This window comes from Oncorhynchus keta, unplaced genomic scaffold (genome assembly GCF_023373465.1).
Source record: "Oncorhynchus keta strain PuntledgeMale-10-30-2019 unplaced genomic scaffold, Oket_V2 Un_contig_3588_pilon_pilon, whole genome shotgun sequence".
Classification (NCBI taxonomy): domain Eukaryota; kingdom Metazoa; phylum Chordata; class Actinopteri; order Salmoniformes; family Salmonidae; genus Oncorhynchus; species Oncorhynchus keta.
In genome coordinates this window covers 47865-62500 of record NW_026287325.1, presented here as the reverse complement: position 1 = coordinate 62500, position 14636 = coordinate 47865, and the positions used below count along the sequence as shown (strand labels likewise).

General features: G+C 47.7%; 1 protein-coding gene across 1 annotated transcript in view; it reads left to right on the top strand.

The window, feature by feature from the left end:
- LOC127924040 (CD82 antigen-like) overlaps nucleotides 1-7684 on the top strand; it is a gene marked incomplete at its 5' end in the record, with an annotated part of 21715 nt that extends 14031 nt beyond the window's left edge. Inside the window, 3 exons of the mRNA XM_052508381.1 lie at nucleotides 1295-1471; nucleotides 3646-3729; nucleotides 5434-7684. Of these exons, the coding sequence (XP_052364341.1) occupies nucleotides 1295-1471; nucleotides 3646-3729; nucleotides 5434-5511 (339 nt within the window). The remainder of the gene's footprint in view (nucleotides 1-1294; nucleotides 1472-3645; nucleotides 3730-5433) is intronic.
- Between the last annotated feature and the right edge of the window lie 6952 nt (nucleotides 7685-14636).

Here is a 14636-nt window from a genome sequence, read left to right as displayed (position 1 = left end):
CCCTCCGTCCATCCCCCTCTCTCTCTCTCTCTCTCTCTCTCCCTCCGTCCACCCCCTCTCTCTCTCTCTCCTCCGTCCATCCCCCTCTCCCTCTCTCTCTGTCCATCCCCCTCTCTCTCTGTCCATCCCCCTCTCTCTCTCTCTCTCTCTGTCCATCCCCCTCTCTCTCTCCGTCCATCCCCCTCTCTCTCTCTCTCCTCTCTCCCTCCGTCCTCCCCCTCTCTCTCTCCCTCTCTCTCTCCTCCCTCCATCCCCTCTCTCTCTCTCTCTCTCTCCTCTCCGTCCATCCCCCCTCTCTCTCTCTCTCTCTCCCTCCGTCCATCCCCCTCTCTCTCTCTCTCTCTCCTCTCTCCCTCCGTCCATCCCCCCCTCTCTCTCTCTCTCCCTCCGTCCATCCCCTCTCTCTCTCTCTCTCCCTCCGTCCATTTCCCCCTCTCTCTCTCTCTCCCTCCGTCCATCCCCCCTCTCTCTCTCTCCCTCCCCCCATTTCCCCCTCTCTCTCTCTCCCTCCGTCCATTCCCCCTCTCTCTCTCTCCTCCGTCCATTCCCCCCTCTCTCTCTCTCCTCCGTCCATCCCCCTCTCTCTCTCCCTCCGTCCATCCCCCTCTCTCTCTCCCTCCGTCCATTCCCCCCTCTCTCTCTCTCCTCCGTCCACCCCCTCTCTCTCTCTCTCTCTCTCTCTCTCCCTCCGTCCATCCCCCTCTCCCTCTCTCTCTGTCCATCCCCCTCTCTCTCTGTCCATCCCCCCTCTCTCTCTCTCCATCCCCCCCTCTCTCTCTCTCTCTCTGTCCATCCCCCTCTCTCTCTCCGTCCATCCCCCCCTCTCTCTCTCTCTCTCTCCCCTCCGTCCATCCCCCTCTCTCTCTCTCTCTCTCTCTCTCTCCATCCCCCTCTCTCTCTCTCTCTCCCTCCGTCCATCCCCCCTCTCTCTCTCTCTCTCTCCCTCCCGTCCATCCCCCTCTCTCTCCCTCTCTCTCCCTCTCCATCCCCCCTCTCTCTCTCTCTCCTCTCCCCCGTCCATCTCCCTCTCTCTCTCTCTCTCTCTCCCTCCGTCCATCCCCCTCTCTCTCTCTCCCTCCGTCCATCCCCCTCTCTCTCTCTCTCTCCTCCATCCCCCTCTCTCTCTCTCCTCTCTCTTTCCCCCTCCCCCTCTCTCTCTCCCTCCGTCCATCCCCCTCTCTCTCTCCCCTCCGTCCATCCCCCTCTCTCTCCCCTCCTCCGTCTTCCCCCCTCTCTCTCCCTCCGTCCATCCCCCCTCTCTCTCTCTCCCTCCGTCCATTCCCCCTCTCTCCAGATGGAGTGTTGTGGATGGAGTGGTCGAATGGACTGGCATGGTAATGCTGTCGTAGTGAACAGTTCCCAGCTGTTGTTCCCGTGTTCCTGTCAGAACGTGTCTCTGGTTGAGGGTAACTCCTCCTCCGACAGTGGTTTCTGTGAGGCGCAGTCACTTGATTGGCCCGTCTACGACAGGGTAAGAACTCTTCATATATTAGTTGATTGATTGAGAGAACACTCCTTCCTACATTAGAGGCTTGTCAATGTGCTACATGTGTATCAGTACTCCATGGAAGTCTGTTCCATTGAAATATGGTCATAGTGTTTGACTCCATCACTGAGATACAACAACATGAACATCACTCAACACCAGCCTCATCTGTTAATATAGTGAACTGTGTTTAATTATGTCGTCTGTCTCTCTCTGTCTCTGTGTCTGTCTCTGTGTCTGTCTCTGTGTCTGTCTCTGTGTCTGTCTCTGTGTCTGCCTCTGTGTCTGCCTCTGTGTCTGCCTCTGTGTCTGCCTCTGTGTCTGCCTCTGTGTCTGTCTCTGTGTCTCTCTCTGTCTCTCTGTCGCTCTCTCTCTCTGTCTGCCGCTCTCTCTCTCTGTCTGCCGCTCTCTCTCTCTGTCTGTCGCTCTCTCTCTCTGTCTGCCGCTCTCTCTCTCTGTCTGCCGCTCTCTCTCTCTGTCTGTCGCTCTCTCTCTCTGTCTGTCGCTCTCTCTCTCTGTCTGTCTCTCTCTCTCTCTCTGTGTCTGTCTCTGTGTCTGTCTCTGTGTCTGTCTGTCGTCTCTGTCTCTGTCTGTCTGCTCTCTCTGTGTCTGTCTCTGTGTCTGCCTCTGTCTGTCTGCCTCTCTGTCTGTCTGTCTCTCTGTCTGTCTGTCTGTCGTCTGTCTCTCTGTCTGTCTGTCTCTCTCTCTCTGTCTGTCTGTCTGTCTCTGTGTCTGTCTGTCTGTCGCTCTCTCTGTCTGTCTGTCTGTCTGCTCGCTCTCTCTCTGTCTGTCTGTCTGTCGCTCTCTCTCTCTGTCTGTCTGTCTGTCTCGCTCTCTCTCTCTGTCTGTCTGTCTGTCTCTCTCTCTCTGTCTGCTCTCTCTCTCTGTCTGTCTGTCGCTCTCTCTCTCTGTCTGTCGCTCTCTGTCTGTCGCTCTGTCTGTCGCTCTCTCTCTCTCTGTCTGTCGCTCTCTCTGTCTGTCTGTCGCTCTCTCTCTCTCTGTCTGTCGCTCTCTCTGTCTGTCTCTCTCTGTCTCTGTCTGCCGCTCTCTCTCTCTGTCTGTCTGTCTGTCGCTCTCTCTCTCTGTCTGTCGCTCTCTCTCTCTGTCTGTCTGTCGCTCTCTCTCTCTGTCTGTCTGTCTGCTCTCTCTGTCTGTCTGTCTGCTCTCTCTGTCTGTCTGTCTGTCGCTCTCTCTCTGTCTGTCTGTCTGTCGCTCTCTCTCTGTCTGTCTGTCTGTCTGCTGTCGCTCTCTCTCGGTCTGTCTGTCTGTCGCTCTCTCTCTGTCTGTCTGTCTGTCGCTCTCTCTCTCTGTCTGTCTGTCTGTCGCTCTCTCTCTCTGTCTGTCTGTCTGTCGCTCTCTCTCTCTGTCTGTCTGTCTGTCGCTCTCTCTCTCTGTCTGTCTGTCTGTCTGTCGCTCTCTCTCTCTGTCTGTCTGTCTGTCTGTCGCTCTCTCTCTCTGTCTGTCTGTCTGTCTGTCGCTCTCTCTCTCTGTCTGTCGCTCTCTCTCTCTGTCTGTCGCTCTCTCTGTCTGTCGCTGTCTCTGTCTGTCTGTCTCTCTCTCTCTCTGTCTGTCGCTCTCTCTCTCTGTCTGTCTGTCTGTCTCTCTCTCTCTGTCTGTCTGTCTGTCGCTCTCTCTCTCTGTCTGTCGTCTCTCTCTCTCTGTCTGTCTGTCTCTCTCTCTCTGTCTGTCTGTCGCTCTCTCTCTCTCTGTCTGTCTGTCTCTCGCTCTCTCTCTGTCTGTCTGTCTGTCGCTCTCTCTCTGTCTGTCTGTCGCTCTCTCTCTCTCTGTCTGTCGCTCTCTCTCTCTCTCTGTCTGTCGCTCTCTCTCTCTCTGTCTGTCGCTCTCTCTCTCTCTGTCTGTCTCTCTCTCTCTCTCTGTCTGTCGCTCTCTCTCTCTCTGTCTGTCTCTCTCTCTCTCTGTCTGTCGCTCTCTCTCTCTCTGTCTGTCGCTCTCTCTCTCTCTGTCTGTCGCTCTCTCTCTCTCTGTCTGTCGCTCTCTCTCTCTCTGTCTGTCGCTCTCTCTCTCTCTGTCTGTCTCTCTCTCTGTCTCTCTCTGTCTGCCGCTCTCTCTCTGTCGCTCTGTCTGTCGCGCTCTCTCTGTCTGTCTGTCGCTCTCTCTCTGTCTGTCTGTCGCTCTCTCTCTGTCTGTCTGTCCCTTAGGGCTGTAACTCCAGTGTAGAGAGCTGGCTGTTTGCCAACGTTGGAGTGATCCTAGGGGTCTGCCTGGGAGTGGCTGTCATCGAGGTAAAGAACAACAAATACATTCTATAGAACCAGAACAACATATACATTCTACTGGACCAGAACAACATTCTATAGGACCAGAACAACTAATACATTCTACTGGACCAGAACAACATTCTTTAGGACCAGAACAACTAATACATTCTATAGGACCAGAACAACATATACATTCTATAGGACCAGAACAACTAATACATTCTATAGGACCAGAACAACTAATACATTATATAGGACCAGAACAACATATACATTCTATAGGACCAGAACAACATATACATTCTATAGGACCAGAACAACTAATACATTCTATAGGACCAGAACAACTAATACATTCTATAGGACCAGAACAACATTCTATAGGACCAGAACAACTAATACATTCTATAGGACCTGAACAACATATACATTCTATAGGACCAGAACAACATATACATTCTATAGGACCAGAACAACATATACATTCTATAGGACCAGAACAACATTCTATAGGACCAGAACAACATTCTATAGGACCAGAACAACATTCTATAGGACCAGAACAACATTCTATAGGACCAGAACAACATTCTATAGGACCAGAACAACATTCTATAGGACCAGAACAACATTCTATAGGACCAGAACAACATTCTATAGGACCAGAACAACATTCTATAGGACCAGAACAACATTCTATAGGACCAGAACAACATTCTATAGGACCAGAACAACATTCTATAGGACCAGAACAACATATACATTCTACTGGACCAGAACAACATTCTATAGGACCAGAACAACATATACATTCTATAGGACCAGAACAACATATACATTCTACAGGACCAGAACAACATTCTATAGGACCAGAACAACATATACATTCTACAGGACCAGAACAACATTCTATAGGACCAGAACAACATATACATTCTATAGGACCAGAACAACATTCTATAGGACCAGAACAACATTCTATAGGACCAGAACAACATTCTATAGGACCAGAACAACATTCTATAGGACCAGAACAACATATACATTCTACTGGACCAGAACAACATTCTATAGGACCAGAACAACATATACATTCTATAGGACCAGAACAACATTCTATAGGACCAGAACAACATTCTATAGGACCAGAACAACATTCTATAGGACCAGAACAACATTCTACTGGACCAGAACAACATTCTATAGGACCAGAACAACATATACATTCTATAGGACCAGAACAACATATACATTCTACTGGACCAGAACAACATTCTATAGGACCAGAACAACATATACATTCTACTGGACCAGAACAACATTCTATAGGACCAGAACAACATATACATTCTATAGGACCAGAACAACATTCTATAGGACCAGAACAACATATACATTCTACTGGACCAGAACAACATTCTACTGGACCAGAACAACATATACATTCTATAGGACCAGAACAACATATATATTCTATAGAATCTGTCAGGCAGGTCTCTCAGCCAGACAGATATTTATCATTAAGAGGAATAAATGCCCGTCAGAAACAGCTTCTGACCTCTGACTTAATCCACGTGACTTCCAAGACAGCAGCTCTTGTTTATCAATGTATATAGACACTTCCTGCTACAGGAGCATACATTGATCACAGCTATTGAGAGAACCCTCCTGAGAGGCTTTAGATGTAGTGATGCTGTTAACCTGACCTCTACCCTCTGATTTCTACAGCTCCTGGGTATGATCCTGTCCATAGGGCTGTGTAAGAGCGTACACACTGAGGATTACACCAAAGTGCCAAAGTACTGAAGATGATGACGACGGGGGACGCTATGACACACACACACACACACACACACACACACACACACACACACACGTTCGGTGCAGATGTTTATTTGCTTTCATTTTTTTTGTTTAATTTTTGTTTTGTTTTTGTTAGTATTTTTGGGGGGGAGGCACATGTCTTTTCTCTCAGTCCAGTTTCCATCGGAGCACTTTAGAGACTGTAGTTATGGATTAGAGAGGAAGACGAGAGCAGACCGGGTCACAGAGACAACAGGAAAGAGAGATGTGGAGAAAGTGAGGACAGAGAAGACGAGGATGTGGAAAGAGATGGAGGGTCGTCTCCAAACCTCGGCAGATGCAGTCTACCACATCCTTGACTTCTGGGGAAAGATCCATTTTATCATCAGGAATCAATCATGATCGGCATTGTTTGTCAGCTCTCACAGGGTCCAATCCTAACTTCAGATATGCATGGGTAACTTTCATGAATTGAAAATGTAAAAATTTGAGATTTTCAATTAGAGAATTTAATTAGGAGATTTGTGAAAATGTGAGTTTCGTTCACAGATCTCAAGTTCGGTTAACGGTTGTTCTTGAGTTGACCTGACTAGAAGAGGAGGAGTTCGGGTTATTGGACTCCTGGAAAATAAACAACGTTTATGTTTTTATTTTCTGTTCTTCAGTGTTTTGAGGAGTTATGCATTTTTGTTTGTTATAGTACCTTGTATATAATTTAGTTTGGTATTTCGTGAGCCTCTGAATCTGTGAAGATGTTTTTTGTTCATTGCATGTTTTCTTTTTCATGTATTTCATTTTTTTTGTGCAGTTTTGATGTTTTTCTTGATAATTTTGTTTAAAGTAATAGGAATAATGAGATACTAAAGAGGACCAAGATTCTACTACTTTAAAGTAGGGGGGGGGGGGGCTTGGCCCGTAGGGAGGGGCTTCCCCAACTGGTGGCCCACAGGGGATATTATTTGCTGCCCTACGTTTTCTATATATATGTACATCTGTTCTATAGTATTCCCTCGCGTAACAGAGGGATGTATGTGACTCTATACAAATCTAAGCAAGCTTTGAAACGATTAAGTTTAAGATAAATATTAGATCTATTTGGTCTTCTTGAGGTCAATTTTCAGTCTACAAATGATTTGTGTTCTGGCTCCTTGACCATCCGCTCAAGAAACAAATCATCCCTGAATCTAGTGAATGACTGCTCTTAAAGGGGCTCTTAAAGGGGCTCTTAAAGGGGCTCTTAAAGGGGCTCCTAAAAGGGGCTCCTAAAGGGGCTCCTAAAAGGGGCTCCTAAAAGGGGCTCCTAAAAGGGGCTCCTAAAGGGGCTCTTAAAGGGGCTCTTAAAGGGGCTCTTAAAGGGGCTCTTAAAGGGGCTCTTAAAGGGGCTCTTAAAGGGGCTCTTAATTATCCTCCTAGTGAATGACTGCTCTTAAAGGGGCTCTTAAAGGGGCTCTTAAAGGGGCTCTTAAAGGGGCTCTTAAAGGGGCTCTTAAAGGGGCTCTTAAAGGGGCTCTTAATTATCCTCCTAGTGAATGACTGCTCTTAAAGGGGCTCTTAATTATCCCCCTCCCACAGTGGCAAAGAAAGTCTCTGTTTACAGTTGTCTTTTGATGACAAACAGAATACTTTGTTATGAATTTTATGTTGATTGTGGCATCTTTTTGGGTTGTGACGTACTCTGAAGCTTTTCATCCAAGTTTTTCCTTCAGAAGACAAACATACGTGTTTCGTTAAGAAATGAACCATTTTGTTTTAACCCTGATCAACAAAAAAAAAATTGTTATGTGACCTTTTTCTGTGAGTGAAGAGCAAATTTAAATAACAGAAGCTGGGTCCTGTTTTTTGTTTTGTTTTTTTAAGAGGAAAAACGTCTGTTTTTGTTCTTGAGAAAATATCCATTTTGGACCAGAAATTCTTTATGTACAGTGAATCATTCAGATTTAAATTAATGTATATTATTAAACTTTGAATTAAGGTTTTTGTTTTACATATAGGCTTTTCTTGTTTTGTTGTCTGATTTGATAACCTTTGACCTTGGCCTCATTATTTTTTTTTTTTACCGGTAGGACTATTAATTTAGAACTTGATGAGCTTCTGTCTACTAGCTTGATCAGTCGACGTATACTCACCCCATTGACTCTGTTTTTGATTTGGTCAATAAACATGGAATAAGACTGTCTTATGTGCGTCTGTCGATTTTCTCCAGAGAATCAAATCTGAGAAACATGTAGCACGCTATTCCCCCTGAAAAAAGAGCATATACCATGTGGTGGTCGCCGAAAGAAGTGGCGGTTCAGATATAGGTACAACTATCCAGTTAGAGAGAACCAGTAAGAGACGGGGATACAATTCACATGTTATCACCACACACACACACACACAGCAAACAGGAAGAGGAGACTAGTAGAAGTCCCTCGTGTTTTAATGGTTAAAGATGCGCTGAACACCAGTCAGAGTGAGTCCAGAAGGAGTGTCCATGTTGGAAAGATGCGCTGAACACCAGTCAGAGAGAGTCCAGAAGAAGGAGTGTCCATGTTGGAAAGATGCGCTGAACACCAGTCAGAGAGAGTCCAGAAGAAGGAGTGTCCATGTTGGAAAGATGCGCTGAACACCAGTCAGAGAGAGTCCAGAAGGAGTGTCCATGTTGGAAAGATGCGCTGAACACCAGTCAGAGAGAGTCCAGAAGGAGTGTCCATGTTGGAAAGATGTGCTGAACACCAGTCAGAGAGAGTCCAGAAGAAGGAGTGTCCATGTTGGAAAGATGCGCTGAACACCAGTCAGAGAGAGTCCAGAAGGAGTGTCCATGTTGGAAAGATGCGCTGAACACCAGTCAGAGTGAGTCCAGAAGGAGTGTCCATGTTGGAAAGATGCGCTGAACACCAGTCAGAGAGAGTCCAGAAGAAGGAGTGTCCATGTTGGAAAGATGCGCTGAACACCAGTCAGAGAGAGTCCAGAAGAAGGAGTGTCCATGTTGGAAAGATGTGCTGAACACCAGTCAGAGAGAGTCCAGAAGGAGTGTCCATGTTGGAAAGATGTGCTGAACACCAGTCAGAGTCCAGAAGGAGTGTCCATGTTGGAAAGATGCGCTGAACACCAGTCAGAAGAAGGAGTGTCCATGTTGGAAAGATGTGCTGAACACCAGTCAGAGAGAGTCCAGAAGAAGGAGTGTCCATGTTGGAAAGATGTGCTGAACACCAGTCAGAGTCCAGAAGGAGTGTCCATGTTGGAAAGATGCACTGAACACCAGTCAGAGAGAGTATAGAAGGAGTGTCCATGTTGGAAAGATGCTGAACACCAGTCAGAGTGAGTATAGAAGGAGTGTCCATGTTGGAAAGATGTGCTGAACACCAGTCAGAGTCCAGAAGGAGTGTCCATGTTGGAAAGATGCGCTGAACACCAGTCAGAGAGAGTCCAGAAGAAGGAGTGTCCATGTTGGAAAGATGTGCTGAACACCAGTCAGAGTCCAGAAGGAGTGTCCATGTTGGAAAGATGCACTGAACACCAGTCAGAGAGAGTATAGAAGGAGTGTCCATGTTGGAAAGATGCGCTGAACACCAGTCAGAGTGAGTATAGAAGGAGTGTCCATGTTGGAAAGATGTGCTGAACACCAGTCAGAGTCCAGAAGGAGTGTCCATGTTGGAAAGATGCGCTGAACACCAGTCAGAGAGAGTCCAGAAGGAGTGTCCATGTTGGAAAGATGTGCTGAACACCAGTCAGAGTCCAGAAGGAGTGTCCATGTTGGAAAGATGCACTGAACACCAGTCAGAGAGAGTATAGAAGGAGTGTCCATGTTGGAAAGATGCGCTGAACACCAGTCAGAGTGAGTATAGGAGTGTCCATGTTGGAAAGATGTGCTGAACACCAGTCAGAGTCCAGAAGGAGTGTCCATGTTGGAAAGATGCGCTGAACACCAGTCAGAGAGAGTCCAGAAGGAGTGTCCATGTTGGAAAGATGTGCTGAACACCAGTCAGAGAGAGTCCAGAAGGAGTGTCCATGTTGGAAAGATGTGCTGAACACCAGTCAGAGAGAGTCCAGAAGGAGTGTCCATGTTGGAAAGATGCACTGAACACCAGTCAGAGAGAGTCCAGAAGGAGTGTCCATGTTGGAAAGATGCACTGAACACCAGTCAGAGAGAGTCCAGAAGGAGTGTCCATGTTGGAAAGATGCGCTGAACACCAGTCAGAGAGAGTCCAGAAGGAGTGTCCATGTTGGAAAGATGCGCTGAACACCAGTCAGAGTGAGTCCAGAAGGAGTGTCCATGTTGGAAAGATGCTCTGAACACCAGTCAGAGTGAGTATAGAAGGAGTGTCCATGTTGGAAAGATGCTGAACACCAGTCAGAGTGAGTATAGAAGGAGTGTCCATGTTGGAAAGATGCGCTGAACACCAGTCAGAGTGAGTCCAGAAGGAGTGTCCATGTTGGAAAGATGCTGAACACCAGTCAGAGTGAGTATAGAAGGAGTGTCCATGTTGGAAAGATGCGCTGAACACCAGTCAGAGTGAGTCCAGAAGGAGTGTCCATGTTGGAAAGATGCTGAACACCAGTCAGAGTGAGTATAGAAGGAGTGTCCATGTTGGAAAGATGCGCTGAACACCAGTCAGAGTGAGTCCAGAAGGAGTGTCCATGTTGGAAAGATGTGCTGAACACCAGTCAGAGTGAGTCCAGAAGGAGTGTCCATGTTGGAAAGGGTCCAGATGAGGAGGACAGGAGTTTCTACAGGTTGTCTCAACATGCCCTCCTGGAGACACTTTACAGGCAGACTGGGGGTCTCCAGGTGTGCGGGTTCCCTTGTGCATACCAAATACATTTCATTTAACCTCTGAAGACCCTCCCATTTGCTGACCAACAGAAGGGGGTTGGGTGAAAGGTGGAAGACTCATTGCCTTCAACTTAAATGTGTCTTCCTCATTTAACCCAACCCGTCTGAATCAGAGAGGTGGGGGGGCTGCCTTAATCGATGTCCACGTCTTTATCGCCCAGGGAACAGTTGGATTACTGCATTGCTCAGAACGATCCAGCAACCTCTCAGTTCCTGGCCCAACGCCCCTGTAGATGTGGTGTAGACGTTGTGCCAGCTCGTGGTGATGGTCTCCTTCCCAGCTGTTAAAGCGTTCATCCAGTAGGGGGAGCTATAGGACTCTGATCACAAACTGGCTGAGAGTCTTCATTCCAGCATTCCTCCATGATCTATGGTCTGTTGGAGCATGCTGCCCCTTGACGATGATCTATGGTCTGTTGGAGCATGCTGCCCCGATGATCTATGGTCTGTTGGAGCATGCTGCCCCTTGTCTGTGAGAGCATTGTGCATGCATGTACATTGTGTTGGAGAGATAGCACATGCTTGTGTACAGTCGTGGCCAAAAGTTTTGAGAATGACACAAATATTCATTTCCACAAAGTTTGCTGCTTCAGTGTCTTTAGATATTTTTGTCAGATGTTACTATGGAATACTGAAGTATAATTACAAGCATTTCATAAGTGTCAAAGGCTTTTATTGACAATTACATGAAGTTGATGCATAGAGTCAATACTTGCAGTGTTGAGCCTTCTTTTTCTAGACCTCTGCAATCCACCCTGGCATGCTGTCAATTAACTTCTGGGCCACATCCTGACTGATGGCAGCCCATTCTTACAAAATCAATGTTTGGAGTTTGTCAGAATTTGTGGGTTTTTGTTTGTCAACCCGCCTCTTGAGGATTTGACCACAAGTTCTCAATGGGATTAAGGTCTGGGGAGTTTCCTGGCCATGGACCCCAAATATTGGTGTTTTGTTCCCCGAGCCACTTAGTTATCTCTTTTGCCTTATGGCAAGGTGCTCCATCACACTGGAAAAGGCATTGTTTGTCACCAAACTGTTCCTGGATGGTTGGGAGAAGTTGCTCTCGGAGGATGTGTCGGTACCATTCTTTATTCGTGGATGTGTTCCGAGGCAAAATTGTGAGTGAGCCCACTCCCTTGGCTGAGAAGATACCCCACACATGAATGGTCTCAGGATGCTTTACTGTTGGCATGACACAGGACTGATGGTAGCACTCACCTTGTCTTCTCCGGACAAGCTTTTTTCCGGATGCCCCAAACAATCGGAAAGGGGATTCATCAGAGAAAATGACTTTACCCCAGTTCTCAGCAGTCCAATCCCTGTATCTTTGCAGAATATCAGTCTGTCCCTGATGTTTTCCTGGAGAGAAGTGGCTTCTTTGCTGCCCTTCTTGACATCAAGCCATCATCCAAAAGTCTTTGCCTCACTGTGCGTGCAGATGCACTCACACCTGCCTGCTGCCATTCCTGAGCAAGCTCTGTACTGGTGGTGCACTGATCCCGCAGCTGAATCAACTTTAGGAGACGGTCCTGGTGCTTGCTGGACTTTCTTGGGCGCCCTGGCCCCCAAGCCTCCTGCAGAAATGCAGTGGAAATGTTTTTGGGGGATTCAGTTCATTTGGATGGCAAAGAGGACTTTGCAATTAATTATTGCAATTCATCTGATCACTCTTCATAACATTCTGGAGTATATACAAATTGCCATCATACAAACTGAGGCAGCAGACTTTGTGAAAATGTATATTTGTGTCATTCTCAAAACCTTTGGCCACGACTGTACTAGTAGTATATAGCAGTATATGTCTTGTGTGGTATACTGTATGTGTTGGGACTGTCAATCAGTTCATTCCACTAGTAGTATATAGCAGTATATGTCTTGTGTGGTATACTGTATGTGTTGGGGCTGTCAGAGTGAATCAGTTCACTTTTTTGTTTAAAAAAATTCTCAATCAAAATAAACTGAAAACATCCTAAATACATGATCTATACAGCTGAAAACAGAAACGCGATGTTACAACAAGTTGACATTGAGGTTAAAGAAGAGATTCTCTGGTACATTTGAATACTTTTTTAAAAAGATGGTGAAAGTAGTGGCTCACGAGCCAAAAGGTGGTCCCCGAAAATGGCGTACTAGGTCGCAAAATGTGTTTAGATTTGTGCCCCGCCTCTCGCTTCTGCTGCGGGATGCATCGTATGCTTATTACTATCTGTCACTCATACGGCGAGGGATGAAGCTCATTGGTTGAACTCTAATTGCTGGGCGGCTGGCCCACGTGGGAGAAAAATGTAGGGAAGATGGAGCAGCACAGCTTCTAGAAAAACAATCACTTTCAAACTAGGGATTTTATGGCTAATTGAGGTAATTCTGGCTCATAGATTATTATAATTTTAAAATATTATTATTTAACCTTTATTTAACTTGGCAAGTCAGTTAAAGAACACATTCTTATTTACAATGACGGCCTACCCCCCGGGCCAAACCCGGACGACTCTGGGCCAATTGTGCGTCGCCCTATAGGACTCTCAATCACGTCCGGTTGTGATACAGCCTGGAATCAAACCAGGGTGTCTGTAGTGACGCCACTAAGCACTGAGATGCAGTGCCTTAGACCGTTGCGTCACTCGGGAGGCCCAAGCTAAGATGGGGAACAGGTGTGTCTGTAATAAAGTGCTGCTCGGCTTTCTTGACATCACTATCAACTAAACAAGTCCTACAGTTCTCTAGTTTGATCCCACCTGGACTCCTGTCCAGTCAGATGGTCAAGTGTTGCAAAATAGAACAAGGGCCAATTCCAGTTGGCCCAGAAAAGAGCAGCACAGCTGGGCCCTTAGATGTACTCAGAGAGCTAACATCAATAACATGCATGTCAGTCTCTCCTGGCTCAAAGTAGAGGAGAGATTCACTGCATTGACTACTTGTCTTTGTGAGAGGCATTGATGTGAGTCTGTCCATTCAAACAGCTGAACACAAAGCTGGGACACCCATTGCATACCCCACGAGACAAGCTGGGACACCCATTGCATACCCCACGAGACAAGCTGGGACACCCATTGCATACCCTACGAGACAAGCTGGGACACCCATTGCATACCCCACGAGACAAGCTGGGACACCCATTGCATACCCCACGAGACTGGGACACCCATTGCATACCCCACGGGCTGGGACACCCATTGCATACCCCACCACCCATTGCATACCCCACGAGACAAGCTGGGACACCCATTGCATACCCCACGAGACAAGCTGGGACACCCATTGCATACCCCACGAGACAAGCTGGGACACCCATTGCATACCCTACGAGACAAGCTGGGACACCCATTGCATACCCCACGAGACAAGCTGGGACACCCATTGCATACCCCACGAGACAAGCTGGGACACCCATTGCATACCCCACGAGACAAGCTGGGACACCCATTGCATACCCCACGAGACAAGCTGGGACACCCATTGCATACCCCACGAGACAAGCTGGGACACCCATTGCATACCCCACGAGACAAGCTGGGACACCCATTGCATACCCCACAAGACATTGCATCCCACCAGCTGGGACACCCATTGCATACCCCACGAGACAAGCTGGGACACCCATTGCATACCCCACGAGACAAGCTGGGACTCACCCATTGCATACCCCACGAGACAAGCTGGGACACCCATTTAGAAAAAGCTGGGATTGCATAAAAACGAGACAAGCTGGGACACCCATTGCATACCCCACGAGACAAGCTGGGACACCCATTGCATACCCCACGACACAAGCTGGGACACCCATTGCATACCCACAGACAAGCTGGGACACCCATTGCATACCCCACGAGACAAGCTGGGACACCCATTGCATACCCTACTACACAAGCTGAGACAAGACACCCATTGCATACCCCTACGAGACAAGCTGGGACACCCATTGCATACCCCACGAGACAAGCTGGGACACCCATTGCATACCCCACGAGACAAGCTGGGACACCCATTGCATACCCCATGAGACAAGCTGGGACACCCATTGCATACCCCACGAGACAAGCTGGGACACCCATTGCATACCCACAGGACAAGACATAGATGGGACACCCATTGCATACCCCACGAGACAAGCTGGGACACCCATTGCATACCCCACGAGACAAGCTGGGACACCCATTGCATACCCCACGAGACAAGCTGGGACACCCATTGCATACCCCACGAGACAAGCTGGGACACCCATTGCATACCCCACGAGACAAGCTGGGACACCCATTGCATACCCCACGAGACATCTCACCAGGGGGGTGGGGGTCTCTTCTTCACAGTCCCC